The sequence below is a fragment of the Coregonus clupeaformis genome, chromosome 21 (genome assembly GCF_020615455.1).
Source record: "Coregonus clupeaformis isolate EN_2021a chromosome 21, ASM2061545v1, whole genome shotgun sequence".
Classification (NCBI taxonomy): domain Eukaryota; kingdom Metazoa; phylum Chordata; class Actinopteri; order Salmoniformes; family Salmonidae; genus Coregonus; species Coregonus clupeaformis.
This window is the reverse complement of record NC_059212.1, coordinates 17198920-17212765: the sequence shown is the minus strand read 5'-3', so window position 1 is coordinate 17212765 and position 13846 is coordinate 17198920. Positions and strand designations below refer to the sequence as shown.

The 13846-nt window shown below is 42.1% G+C and overlaps 1 protein-coding gene across 1 annotated transcript in view; it reads right to left on the bottom strand.

Moving 5' to 3' along the window:
- The window catches only part of LOC121535252 (sickle tail protein homolog), a 57025-nt gene that overhangs the window by 25656 nt on the left and 17523 nt on the right, over positions 1-13846 (bottom strand). Inside the window, exons 6-9 of the mRNA XM_041842131.2 lie at positions 9567-10363; positions 8683-8810; positions 8377-8537; positions 7521-7705 (exon numbers count right to left, since the gene is read on the bottom strand). Coding sequence (XP_041698065.2) covers positions 7521-7705; positions 8377-8537; positions 8683-8810; positions 9567-10363 — 1271 coding nt within the window. The remainder of the gene's footprint in view (positions 1-7520; positions 7706-8376; positions 8538-8682; positions 8811-9566; positions 10364-13846) is intronic.

The window sequence follows — 13846 nt, the reverse complement described above, 5'->3', positions numbered from 1 at the left end:
TATATTCTACTTTCTAACATTAAGATATATCGTTTCTATTTTTTTCTAGGACTTCAAATATATTAACAGATGTTTTAGGCAGGCAATACATAGGCTACTGTAAACAGTATTTTAGTTTCTCTTGGAATAAAAAAATCATAATATAAATCAATTTAATGAAGCTAAAATATCATAAATAAACCATAAATAATAAAGGACAGTATCAGCTTCTTTTCATAAAGAAAAGGGAATAAATCATCTCAAACTGCAGCGGTCAAATGATTTGAGCACAGAAACAACCAACAACAAGCTTCACATGTGCATTGAGCTTGGGAAATGCGCTCTACAAATTACATATGATTATTATTAATACAAAGACAGAAAAATATACATGTCAAAGCTTAATTACATAAAGGAATATTAGTGGGAATATAGCCACAATACAAACAAGCGAAAGGAGAATGGAATATATTTGGAAAGCCTAAAATCTAAAAATACATTGAGATGAAGGCGCCACCGTGTGTGGATACTATTTCAAAAAACATTTAAGTAGGGACCAGCACAGAGTCCAGTAGGATAGTGTCACAAGGCTACATAGTCATAGGCCTACACTTCACTGCTGGAGGGAATACACCGCCGTCCTTGATTGTGAGCTAGAATGAAATGTTGAATGAAATGTGTGCGACACAAGAGGTAAACAACCGTTTTCCATCAATAGAATCAATGTAGAGCCTATGTGAGCGCTTTAACAGTAGCCTAAACGTACAGTTAAAGTATCCATCACCCATAAATTAATGAACTTCAGAGATAATAGGCTGGTGTATACTGCGAACAATCGCCTACAAAAGAGGTTTGTGATAGGCTTTCAATTGAAAGGTTTAACTTGTTATAGCCTACCGTTCACAATAACAGGAAAAGATACATTTAATCACCCAAATAAAATAAAGAGATAGTAAACATTCACGCTTAATCTTTGAAGTGTTGGCTAATGGTTTACTGAAACATAAGGAAGCTATCCGAGTTTCAATAGCACCAATGACAAAAACCTATTCATTTGATGATAAAGCAAAGCAAAAAATATTGATCTGAAAGCATCCTTGAGAAGGAGCGATTGAGAGGGAGAACCGTGCGTAATGGATGGATTTGGCGGACAGGTTGCAAAATAAATCGTTGCAGTTTTATAGCCTCATGCAGTAGTGGCAGTAATAATAATAATACAAAATATATGACTACTTTACTATTCGGACACAGACCAATTAGGCTACCAGGAGTCAAAAGCCACCTACTGGGCAAAATTATTCTGAGGTGTGCACAGATTATTTGGACAATAATGCTTTGTGGAGTTGTTTTCATTAGCGGGAAGAAGTTTAACTAATGTCTAATTAGTGGCACATTTATTAATCAGGGCATTTGAAGCCAAGCAGTGATCTTCATGCCTTCTGATAAACCTGGTCTGATGTCGCAAAGAAGATTCGTCCTGTCCCTTTGGGGATTTTGATCATTAAACAGTATTTTAGGGACTGCAGATTACCAGTGCGGTGCTGTTTTTACACACCAATAATCTGTGTTCTCTATTGGCAATATCACCATTGCGCATGCCCTCTGTGACAGTCTGTTCGATTACAGCCTAAAGCTGTTTTGTGGGGTTTGTAGTTAGTCTCATATAGAACATCTGATCATTCAGTTGCCTGAGTACTTACGTTTTATAGACAGTGTAGTATTGTACAGTAACAGTGCCTCCCTTGTGTATTCTTCTGTCTTTATAATATCAGTAATAGTAATATTTCATTTGTAGAGCGCATTTCCCAAGCTCAATGCACATGTGAAGTTAGTTGGTCCTTCCTTCTGTGCGTAAATCATTTGACTGCTGCAGTTTGAGATGATTTATTCCCTTTTCTTTATGAAAAGAAGCTGATACTGTCCTTTATTATGTATGATTTATTTATGATATTTTAGCTTAATTAAAATGGCAATATGTAACTTTATGGGTGACCTGACCAAATTCACATAGAAATGAGAGTTATAGATCTATCATTCGACTTGAAAGCAAGTCTAAGAAGCGGTAGATATGTTCTATGTGTACTATTTCTATGCTTCCCATTCTTAAGTTTTTACTTTCGGTTTTGTACACTAGATTCAAAAAGAAAAATATATTTCACAACGGTTTAGATGGTACATTGAGCATGTTTGGGATGCTTTGGATTGACGTGTACGACAGCGTGTTCCAGTTCCCGCCAATATCCAGCAACTTCGCACAGCCATTCAAGAGGAGTGGGACAACATTCCACAGGCCACAATCACAGCCTGATCAACTCTAAGCGAAGAAGATGTGTTGCGCTGCACGAGGCAAATGGTGGTCACACCAGATACTGACTGGTTTTTGGATGCACGCCCCTACCTTTTTTTTAAGGTATCTGTGACCAACATATGCATATCTGTATTCCCAGTCATGTGAAATAGATTAGGGCCTAATTAGTTAATTTCAGTTGATTGAACTGTAACTCAGTAAAATCTTAGAAATTGTTGCATGTTGTGTTAATATTTCAGTTCGGTATAGATACAGTGGGGGAAAAAAGTATTTAGTCAGCCACCAATTGTGCAAGTTCTCCCACTTAAAAAGATGAGAGAGGCCTGTAATTTTCATCATAGGTACACGTCAACTATGACAGACAAATTGAGGAAAGAAAATCCAGAAAATCACATTGTAGGATTTTTAATGAATTTATTTGGAAATTATGGTGGAAAATAAGTATTTGGTCACCTACAAACAAGCAAGATTCCTGGCTCTCACAGACCTGTAACTTCTTCTTTAAGAGCCTCCTCTGTCCTCCACTCGTTACCTGTATTAATGGCACCTGTTTGAACTTGTTATCAGTATAAAAGACACCTGTCCACAACCTCAAACAGTCACACTCCAAACTCCACTATGGCCAAGACCAAAGAGCTGTCAAAGGACACCAGAAACAAAATTGTAGACCTGCACCAGGCTGGGAAGACTGAATCTGCAATAGGTAAGCAGCTTGGTTTGAAGAAATCAACTGTGGGAGCAATTATTAGGAAATGGAAGACATACAAGACCACTGATAATCTCCCTCGATCTGGGGCTCCACGCAAGATCTCACCCCGTGGGGTCAAAATGATCACAAGAACGGTGAGCAAAAATCCCAGAACCACACGGGGGGACCTAGTGAATGACCTGCAGAGAGCTGGGACCAAAGTAACAAAGCCTACCATCAGTAACACACTACGCCGCCAGGGACTCAAATCCTGCAGTGCCAGACGTGTCCCCCTGCTTAAGCCAGTACATGTCCAGGCCCGTCTGAAGTTTGCTAGAGTGCATTTGGATGATCCAGAAGAGGATTGGGGAGAATGTCATATGGTCAGATGAAACCAAAATATAACTTTTTGGTAAAAACTCAACTCGTCGTGTTTGGAGGACAAAGAATGCTGAGTTGCATCCAAAGAACACCATACCTACTGTGAAGCATGGGGGTGGAAACATCATTCTTTGGGGCTGTTTTTCTGCAAAGGGACCAGGACGACTGATCCGTGTAAAGGAAAGAATGAATGGGGCCATGTATCATGAGATTTTAAGTGAAAACCTCCTTCCATCAGCAAGGGCATTGAAGATGAAACGTGGCTGGGTCTTTCAGCATGACAATGATCCCAAACACACCGCCCGGGCAACGAAGGAGTGGCTTCGTAAGAAGCATTTCAAGGTCCTGGAGTGGCCTAGCCAGTCTCCAGATCTCAACCCCATAGAAAATCTTTGGAGGGAGTTGAAAGTCCGTGTTGCCCAGCGACAGCCCCAAAACATCACTGCTCTAGAGGAGATCTGCATGGAGGAATGGGCCAAAATATAAGCAACAGTGTGTGAAAACCTTGTGAAGACTTACAGAAAACGTTTGACCTGTGTCATTGCCAACAAAGGGTATATAACAAAGTATTGAGAAACTTTTGTTATTGACCAAATACTTATTTTCCACCATAATTTGCAAATAAATTCATTAAAAATCCTACAATGTGATTTTCTGGAATTTTGTTTCTCATTTTGTCTGTCATAGTTGACGTGTACCTATGATGAAAATTACAGGCCTCTCTCATCTTTTTAAGTGGGAGAACTTGCACAATTGGTGGCTGGCTAAATACTTTTTTTCCCCACTGTATATGTTACTTTGGGTGGGGTAAGCTAAATAATTACAACCGGATAGGCCTAATTAAAAGAATAGTGATAAAGGAAATTAAAAATGCTAGGCAGAGCATGCCCAGAGCTTGTGGTTGAGCAGTACCAGAGCCAAATTGGAGCGGGAGAGAAGGCCGACAACATTTTTAAAATCTGCTCGAATTACACTCTCCTCCTTCGTTCACACTCGCCCACTTATATACTCTGGCATTAAAAGCAGCCCTGCTTTAGGCTATCAAAGAACTGTCAATAAATAATCATATAAATTGATGGAATCTGTGAATGAATGGCTGCAGCAACCGTTACACGGTCTGACAAGCTGCATAACAAAAATGTGGCCTAATTAGACAAAATAACAATTAAGTTGTTCAAACGACTTAATATCTCTTTTAAATGACTTAGTATCTCATCTGAACGACGTAGTAAAAAAATATATATAACGAGATACTAAGTCGTTCAAACGAAATAATTCCAAGAGTCTACGTTTTATTGATTTTGTTTGCCTTGGGCTTCAGGGCTTCCGTAGTTACAGACAAGATAATGTTTCAAAACCTAAGCTTCCCATTAACCTTCTATCTAGTTCTAAGCCAGCACTGATGTTTTATGTCAGGAGGGGATTTCAAACTTCAAAACGCACTGTTGCTGACAGAGTAGAAAGCTGTTTGACATGCTCAGTCAGAAGCTGTTTGTTGACAACAGTCTGACAAGAGCAGTCTCTGTGTCAGCTTCTGCAATCAAAGTACTCCACAGAAAAGAACACTCAAAACAGGTGTTTGATGGCCAGATGCAGAACAATGACCAATCTAAAAGTATTTTAGTCAATTAATTTCCTGATTAAATGGTTAAGACGAATATAAAGGGACCATAATGGTTGGATTCTTTGAAGTGACTATGTTTAATCCAAAGTCACAAAGAAAGTACATGCATGTCTGGACCTAGAAAGGACTCACTATCCATAAAAACTATATTCGGGTTGCCTGACAAAGTCATGAAAACGATGCATGTGCATCGCAGAAGGCCATGCGTTGTTATGATTCTGGATGGACAGATAGCTAGCAACAATGACAAGAAGCTGCCATGTGGGGAATCGCAGGCGGCTCATTTCAGCTTGTTGTATCTTGATATTGATACCATGTCTTGTTTTGAGGAGTTTTGACTCATGTCACGTCTATGCCAATATGGCAAAAAATTTGCTAGCTAGCTAACCGACAACTGTAATGATGCATTTGAGAGATGTCCTCAATGTGAAAATGTATTTCTGTTTTCAATCAATTTGGAGAGGAAATATAGTTTACATGTTGATAACAATCCTTTGATTCTAAGCCAACCCAGTCTGTTTTGCCCCAGGATTGCGCACACATTGGTTTTGTTGCTAAATAACCCATCCGTCTACACTATATGACCAAAAGTATATGGACACCTGCTTGTTGAACATCTCATTCCAAAATAATGGGCATTAATATGGAGTTGGTCCCCCCTTTGCTGCTATAACAGACTCCACTCTTCTGGGAAGGATTTCCACTAGATGTTGGAACCTTGCTGGGGGGACTTGCTTCCATTCAGCCACAAGAGCATTAGTGAGGTCGGGCATTGATGCTGGGCTATTAGGCCTGGCTCGCTGTCGGCGTTCCAATTAATCTCAAAGGTGTTCGAGGGGGTTGAGGTCAAGGCTCTGTGCAGGCCAGTCAAGTTCTTCCACACCGATCTTGACAAACCATTTCTGTATGGACCTCGCTTTGTGCACGGGGGCATTGTCATGCTGAAACAGGAAAGGGCCTTCCCCAAACTGTTGCCACAAAGTTGGAAGCACAGAATCGTCTAGATTGTCATTGTATGCTGTAGCATTAAGATTTCCATTCACTGGAACTAAGGGGCCTAGCTCGAACCATGAAAAACAGCCCCAGACCATTATTCCTCCTCCACCAAACTTTACAGTTGGCACTATGCATTGGGGCATGTAGCGTTCACCTGGCATCCGCCAAACCCAGATTAGTCCGTCAGACTGCCAGATGGTGAAGCGTGATTCATCACTCCAGAGAACACGTTTCCACTGCTCCAGAGTCCAATGGCGGCGTGCTTTACACCACTCCAGCTAATGCTTGGTATTGCGCATGGTGATATTAGGCTTGTGTGCGGCTGCTCGGCCATGGAAACCCATGTTATTAAGCTCCCGACAAACAGTTATTGTGCTGACGTTGCTTCCAGAGGCAGTTTGGAACTCAGGAGTGAGTATTGCAACCGAGGACAGACGATTCAGCACTCGGCGGTCCTGTTCAGTGAGCTTGTGTGACCTACGACTTCGCGGCTGAGCCGTTGTTGCTTCTAGACATTTCCACTTCACAATAACTGCACTTACAGTTGACCGGGGCAGCTCTAGCAGGGCAGAAATTTGACGAACGGACTTGTTGGAAAGGTGGCACCCTATGACGGTGCCAAGTTGAAAGTCACTGAGCTCTTCAGTAAGGCCATTCTACTGCCAGTGTTTGTCTATGGAGATTGCATGGGTGTGTGCTCGATTCTATACCTGTCAGCAACCGTTGTGGCTGAAATAGCCGAATCCACTCATTTGAAGGGGTGACCACATACTTTTGTATATATAGTGTATGTTAAGCGTGAGAGTGTGAGAAATAGCTGTTTCCCAATATCTGTTTTCCCACCTAAACGGTGCTCTCAAGATTACATAACAGCTACATACAGTATACGATAACACAGTTGTTTAACACATACAGTATCCCCCCCATTCTCCAAGATGAATTTGGCCCAATGATCTGACATTAGTAAAGTTAAAGTAAGACATTGGCTTTGACTCCATTACTAATCTCTCCTATCAACGTCGGTACCACAGTCCCACCAGATCACACACTAAACAGCCTCATTAGCATTCATTTAAACATTGTGCAACATTATTAGCAATGTTTGGCAGAACACCAATGACTCATTCCATAGCTGAGTTACTGTATGTACCACATGCCGGTAGATAGACTGTGCTTTGGTTCACTGGAATCTGTTCTGATTACAAAATCAGAGTAGATGAACTAATCCCACTTTAGCTGCAACTAATTACTTCACATTGCAACATAAGATCACGCTCACAAAGTTAGCTTCAGTATCTGCAGTTTAGCCAAATAAAAAAACAGAATAGGGCATCTGGAGCAATTACGTATTACTATCGTCTGATCACTGTTTATTGTAGGAAGTAGATTATTTCTATTTTTGTTGCCATAGGATATAATCTGTACTCTTGTTAGTACCAATAGCCGTGCAAAAGTAAGATGGGCTCAACAAAGTCAATGCCTTCAATAAATGACATATCCTGTCAGTCAGTGTGTGGGGCTCTACAATAGTTCTAAATCCTTACCTGAGCTGAGCCAGCACTCTCTCCTCCATGGCCTGGTACTTGTGTCTCTCCTCATCCACCGTGGTCCTCTGTCTCTGGCCAGGCTCTGTCTCCTGCTGTTGTCTCTGTAGGGTCTCAGACATCACCTCAGCTAGCTCCTCCTCTGCTCTCTTCAGCATCCCCCTCACACTGTCCTGGTTCTGCATCTGATAATGACCATACACATTGGTTTCAGTGGCATTACAACACACACCGATTAATGAGATGCACTATATGTGATGGAGGAATATAATGGAGTACATAATATGAACACACACCATGTCAAGGTATACTGTATATATTGGATCTAGACAGATGCAGATTCTCTCAGATACCACTATTGTGAATATTGCACATCTGTCTTTTACGTTTGTGTTTTCACTTATGGTGCTTGGATGACAAGATGTATCACTTAAAGCTGCAATAGGAAATGTTTTGAGCAACCCAACCAAATTCACATAGAAATGTGTGTTATAAATGTATATAGATCTGTCATTCTCATTGAAAGCAAGTCTAAGAAGCGGTAGATCTGTTCTATGTGCGTTATTTCTATTCTTCCCGTTCTTAAGTTTCGTTTTTGCGTCTTTGACTTTCGGTTTTGTACACCAGCTTCAAACAGCTGAAAATACAATATTTGTGGTTATGGAACATATATTTCACAGCAGTTTAAATGGTACAATGATTCTCTACACTATACTTGCTTGTTTTGTCACATAAACTAAAATTAGGCGAACTATTCGAATTTTTGCAACCAGGAAAGGGCAGAGCGATTTCTGCATAGTGCATCTTTAAACAATTCTGATAATGGATGAATGTAATGTGCGGGTGGCTTGAGTACCTGTAGCTGTTTGAGTTGGTGAAGCTGCTGTCGGAGGTCAGTGACGTTCCTCCTGACCGTGGTCAGTGTGACCTGCAGGGTGGGGTCAGGGGGAGGGGCCTGAGAGACTAGAGCATTGGAGCTGTCTGCAAGGAGGCTGGCTGCAGGAACTGGTGACACTCCTACACATCAGATCAGTGAGACACAACTCTATGAGTTACTGTAATGAGAGATTAAAATAGGGCAGATTCAAAATAACTTTCATCATCCACAAAAAACTAATCCTAATTTGACTTTGTAACACTAATAGTTGTGTAATAACAGCACCTGTACTGTTGTTGACATGGAAAGGAGAAGCAGTCCTCCTATCTTTCTCAGCTGGCCCAATAGCAAGTGCATGCTGAACAAGGCCAGCCAGACTGGCAATCTGTTGTTCCATGGCCTTCATTCGCTCACTGCAAAACACAATACATGTTTGGCCCAAAACAATACTGTGCTATGTACAGGTAACTGCCAAAATAAAGTAAACACCAACATTAAGTGTCTTAATAGGGCATTGGGCCACCACGAGCCAGAACAGCTTCAATAAACCTTCACATAGATTCTACAAGTGGCTGGAACTCTATTGGAGGGACGCGACACCATTCTTTCACAAGAAATTCACAAGAAATGTTGTTGATGGAAAACGCTGTCTCAGGCACCGCTCCAGAATCCCCCATAAGTGTTCAATTGGGTTGAGATCTGGTGACTGAGACGGCCATGACATATGGTTTACATTGTTTTTATGCTCATCAAACCATTCAGTGACAACTAGTGTGCTGTGGATGGGGGTGTTGCCATGATAGCCAAAATAATGGCCTGCCCAGGATTTTCCATACATGACCCTAAGCATGATTTGATGTTAATAGCTTAATTAACTCAGGAACCAAACCTGTGTGGAAGCACCTGCTTTCAATATACTTTGTATCCCTCATTTACATTATTTTGGCAGTTACCTATAATACATAATAATAATAACAATGCATTGTATTTCTAATGTGCTTTATCAAAAACCCAAAGTTCAAGTGGTAGTTAGTCACCTAGGTCTATCTGGAAAACAGAGGCAATCGTTACTGAGTGGACTATCCTGACTAAACAAATATAATGAGCCCTCTGTTATGTGAGTCTCAACATAGTTATAGAATTATTAATTATATGTCTGTGAGTCTCACCTGGTCTGGGGGTTATTGGGGGTGAGGTGACCCTGAAACAGCCTGTCCCCATAGAGCCCTGGGGGGAGCTCCACGAACACAGGAGAGGAGGACATAGAGGACACACTACCCCTGGTCCTGTTCACCACCTCCACTGTATTACCATTACTCTCCTTCCGCAGAGACCGGCGAATTGGAGAGTCCCTCTCCGTGGCCACAGGACCGTGGTTGTCGTTCAATCTGTGAGGGGAAGGGGGCGGGGTTTTGGTGTCAAGCGGCGGTAGTCCCTGGCTTTCCCCGTACCTCCGGGACTTCTGCCTGTAGAGGGAGTGCTGCTGCTCCGGGTTCTCTGTATAGGAGGTTGTGGACTTGACCGAGGCCCAGTGGAGGCTACCACCACCCATGTCGACCATGTTCCCCGTGTGGCCGCCCCCCTTGGAGGAGGCGATACTCAGCCGGCCCTCCTGGACAGCGTAACGGTCAGTGACGTTGACATACAACCCGTCGGCACGCACCAGCGCTATACTTTTACTGCTTAGGTCCTCGTCAGGTTTGACGTCTCTTCTCTCCTGGATGGCACTGGGGCAGGGGGTGACGGACCTGCTGGGGGGCCCACTGGACATGCCGGCCCTGGGGAGGGTGGCACTGCCTGGCACCCCTCCCCCAGTTCGGGGGACGTAGGGGATCCTGGAGGGGGAGGAGGGCATGGAGCGGACCGTGGGGGGAGACATGGACCCCTGTATGGTGTGGACAGGACTGCAGGTGGATTGTAAAGTGTGCACAGGGCTATGACTTCCATACAGTATCTCCCTTGGTATCTGGAGACAGGAGGAAAATCAGAGAAAAGATAGTCAAAGTCAATGGAAAGAGACTAGAAAAGACACAAAACTTGATGTGCTATGCAGAGAGACTCTCAGACATTAGGTTAACGGTATGTCTGTCCCCCCAACAATAAATCAATAAATCAAATGTTGCTTTCAAAATGACAAATCATAGACAGAATGTGCATCTGTTTTGACAAAGGCTATACACAGAGTGTGAGAGAAAAAGAGAGGAAAACCACATCCACAAAGGTGGAATTGTACCATAGGTAAACAACACTATCTGTTTAGACATGTCTTTGTTGCACAGTCATGCCTCACTGTGCAGAGTGAAGACACAGAGCGTTTGTTGTGTATGCTGTGCGTGCAGGACTAGTTCAATACACTGTATGAGTAACTCCCAACATTACCATTGACACATAATTCTCTCTAATCTGCATCTTTCTCTGTATTCATTTCAGAGCCTTTTCACGACAACAATCTAAAGACAACTTGTTTAGATCATAATGTCAGGTAAAATGGGATCTTGACACGATTCCGTGAAAAAGTCCATTAATCAAGCATTGTCATTTGATGTGTAAAACATGCAGATCACTGAACTGGAGCTAATCTAAGCAAAATTACAATAGCCAGTAATAGTTGACTATAGTCTCAAGAACATACTTTTGATGGTACTCACACTCTTCCTAGTCCTTGTGCTGCAGGTACATGCTTTACCTTCAGCAGTTCAGCAGATTTGAACAGTGATCAGAAAGTTATAGAACCGTTGCATGATACAAGAGGGGTGTTGGCTAACTTTGCTTTCTGCTTTTTCATAGGGATTATCTATTCACTTTTCATAAGGTGGCTTGTCATAACAGATAAAACTGCATTTTGAATATTCTACAATAAACCTAGAGTCAAACAGGTGACCTAATTCACAATGACTGTGAATAAAGTGAAAACCGGTTGTAAGAGAGCAGCTCATTCATACACAACAAGTCATCTGCTATGCTTGTTGTAGTATTTTAAACTCAGTTTGTGCATAATTCTAGCAAAATTCTCTTCATGACCTTTTGTGCATAACATTGATACCTAAATATTTCCACAACAAAGCAGACAGACATTTAACATAGGCCTGCTACAATGAAAATGTTCTTATCTTGTTTTCCCCCATTCACCTTATCTCAACCTGTGCAAAAACAACAGGAGTGCCTCAAACAGGAAATATTTTGAGAGTATGGCATTATCAATCTTATCTGGTCAGAAACACATGGGGCTATTCCATCTATGGAAAAACATGCTGGGCTGACCACCAGTGGGTACAGTAATAAACTTAAACAAAGACACATTTTCATGTCGACATGTGTTATCATCTTTCATACACGGGCCTAAAGGTCTCTGTGCCTACACTCTTAGAAAAAAGGGTTCCCAAAGAGTTATGCGGTTGTCCACATAGGATAACCCTTTTGGGTTTCAGGTAGAACCCTTTTACTTGGAGCCAAAAAGGGTTATTCAAAGGGTTCTCCTATTGGGAAAACCGAATAACCCTTTTAGGTTCTAGATAGCACCGTTTTTTCTCTCGGTGAAGAGGAAGATCTGCACTACCACTGACATCACATGCATTTATGGGCGGCAGGTAGCCTAGCGGTTAGAGTGTTGGCCCAGTAACCGAAAGGTTGCTGATTCGAACACCCGAGCAAGGCACTTAATCCTGGGGCGACTTACTACTATGGCTGACCCTGTAAAACAACACATTTCACTGCACCTATCTGGTGTATGTGACAATTTATTTATTTTTTAATAGTCTGATCTTGTGAGGTGTGAGTTAAATCAAGGTGTCTAAGGTGTGAGTTAAATCAAGTGGATCTGAGAATAAAGAATGTCCAGGATGGTCCGGCACTTCCTTCGGTGTCGCAACACAAGGTTGTACACAGTACGTCCATCCGTCAATCTAACAGAACGCTCTAGTTTCCCGAGCAACAGGGCCTCTGATCCCTAGTCACTACTTATCCTCAGACCACAACACAACGTGCTGAGAACAACACCCACCAAGGAATTTGAGCTCTTTCCCAGCAGGATTACATGCCTCCCAATTAGGGTTGCAAAATTCCTGGAACATTCAACAAAGTGCCTTGTTTTCCCGAAATCCCAGTTGGAGGATTCCCGGAATCAGGAGGGAAAACCAGGGAATGTATGGAAAGTTCTTGTAATTTTGCAACCCTACTCCCAATCCCTGGAACTGTGAGATGCTTCTCAAGCCTCTACAGACCCTTTTTCAGTGCCCAGTCCCTGACAACTGCTGAGAAATATGATGCAAACATGCCAGTGTGTAAGGCGGCAGGATATGAACAACACATTGCACCCTTTGCCAGATATATCCAAACACAGCTACATATTAAATGGACCATGCCACTATGGCAGGAGTAGGCAACCCTGTTCCTGGAGTGCCGCAGGCCTTTTACCTTGGTTTCACTGAGCTTTGGGCTGCAGCTTCTGTGGTTTACCTTGGTATTATTGATTCTGCTTTCTGATACAAGTATCAAACTATATGACACTGACAGCCACATACAAATAAATATATGAAATTGTCATGGAAGCATATTCCTGTGGGTGTACCAAGCAAGAAGGCAGTAACTGCAGTCTAGGGTCACAGGTCATGTCAGAGGTCAGGGTCAATATGAATAGTAAGACAACAGACAACCACATCTCCAATGATCTGCCTACAATTCATTTGGCTGGACAATAACATCACTTTGAAGCAGAGGTGTGGACTCGAGTCATGTGACTTGGACTCGAGTCAGACTCGAGTCATGAATTTGATGACTTCAGACTCGACTCGACAAAATGTACAAAGACTTGCAACTCGACTTGGACTTTAACATCAATGACTCGTGACTTGACTTGGACTTGCGCCTTATGACTCGAGAAGACTTGCTACGAGGACTTGTAATGACTTGCAAAGGCTTGCTAAGAGGACTTGAAATGACTCGAAACTAAAATGTAGGACTTTGGACTCGACTTGAGACTTGATGGCTTTGACTTTTGACTCGACTTGGGACTTGCCTCATCTTTGACTCGACTTGACTCGGGACTCGAGGGCAAAGACTTGAGACTTACTTGTGACTTGCATAACAATGACTTTGTCCCACCTCTGCTTTGAAGTAATTTTTCTCAGTTTCACTCTATGAGCAGTTACTACACTTTTGCTTGGTAGGGTAGAGCCTTCAGAAAGTATTCACACCCCTTGACGTTTTCCACATTTTGTTGTGTTACAGCTTACATTTAAAATTGATTAAATTGAGATTTTGTGTCACTGGCCTACACACAATGACCATAATGTCAAAGTGGAATTATGTTTTTAGAAATATTTACAAACTGATTAAAAATGAAAAGCTGAAATGTCTTGAGTCAATAAGATGAGAGTTGTTCATATTATCAGAGTCATGGTATACTGACTGAATGACAGAAGAGTTCCTGAAAACATACTTTTTTGGCCCG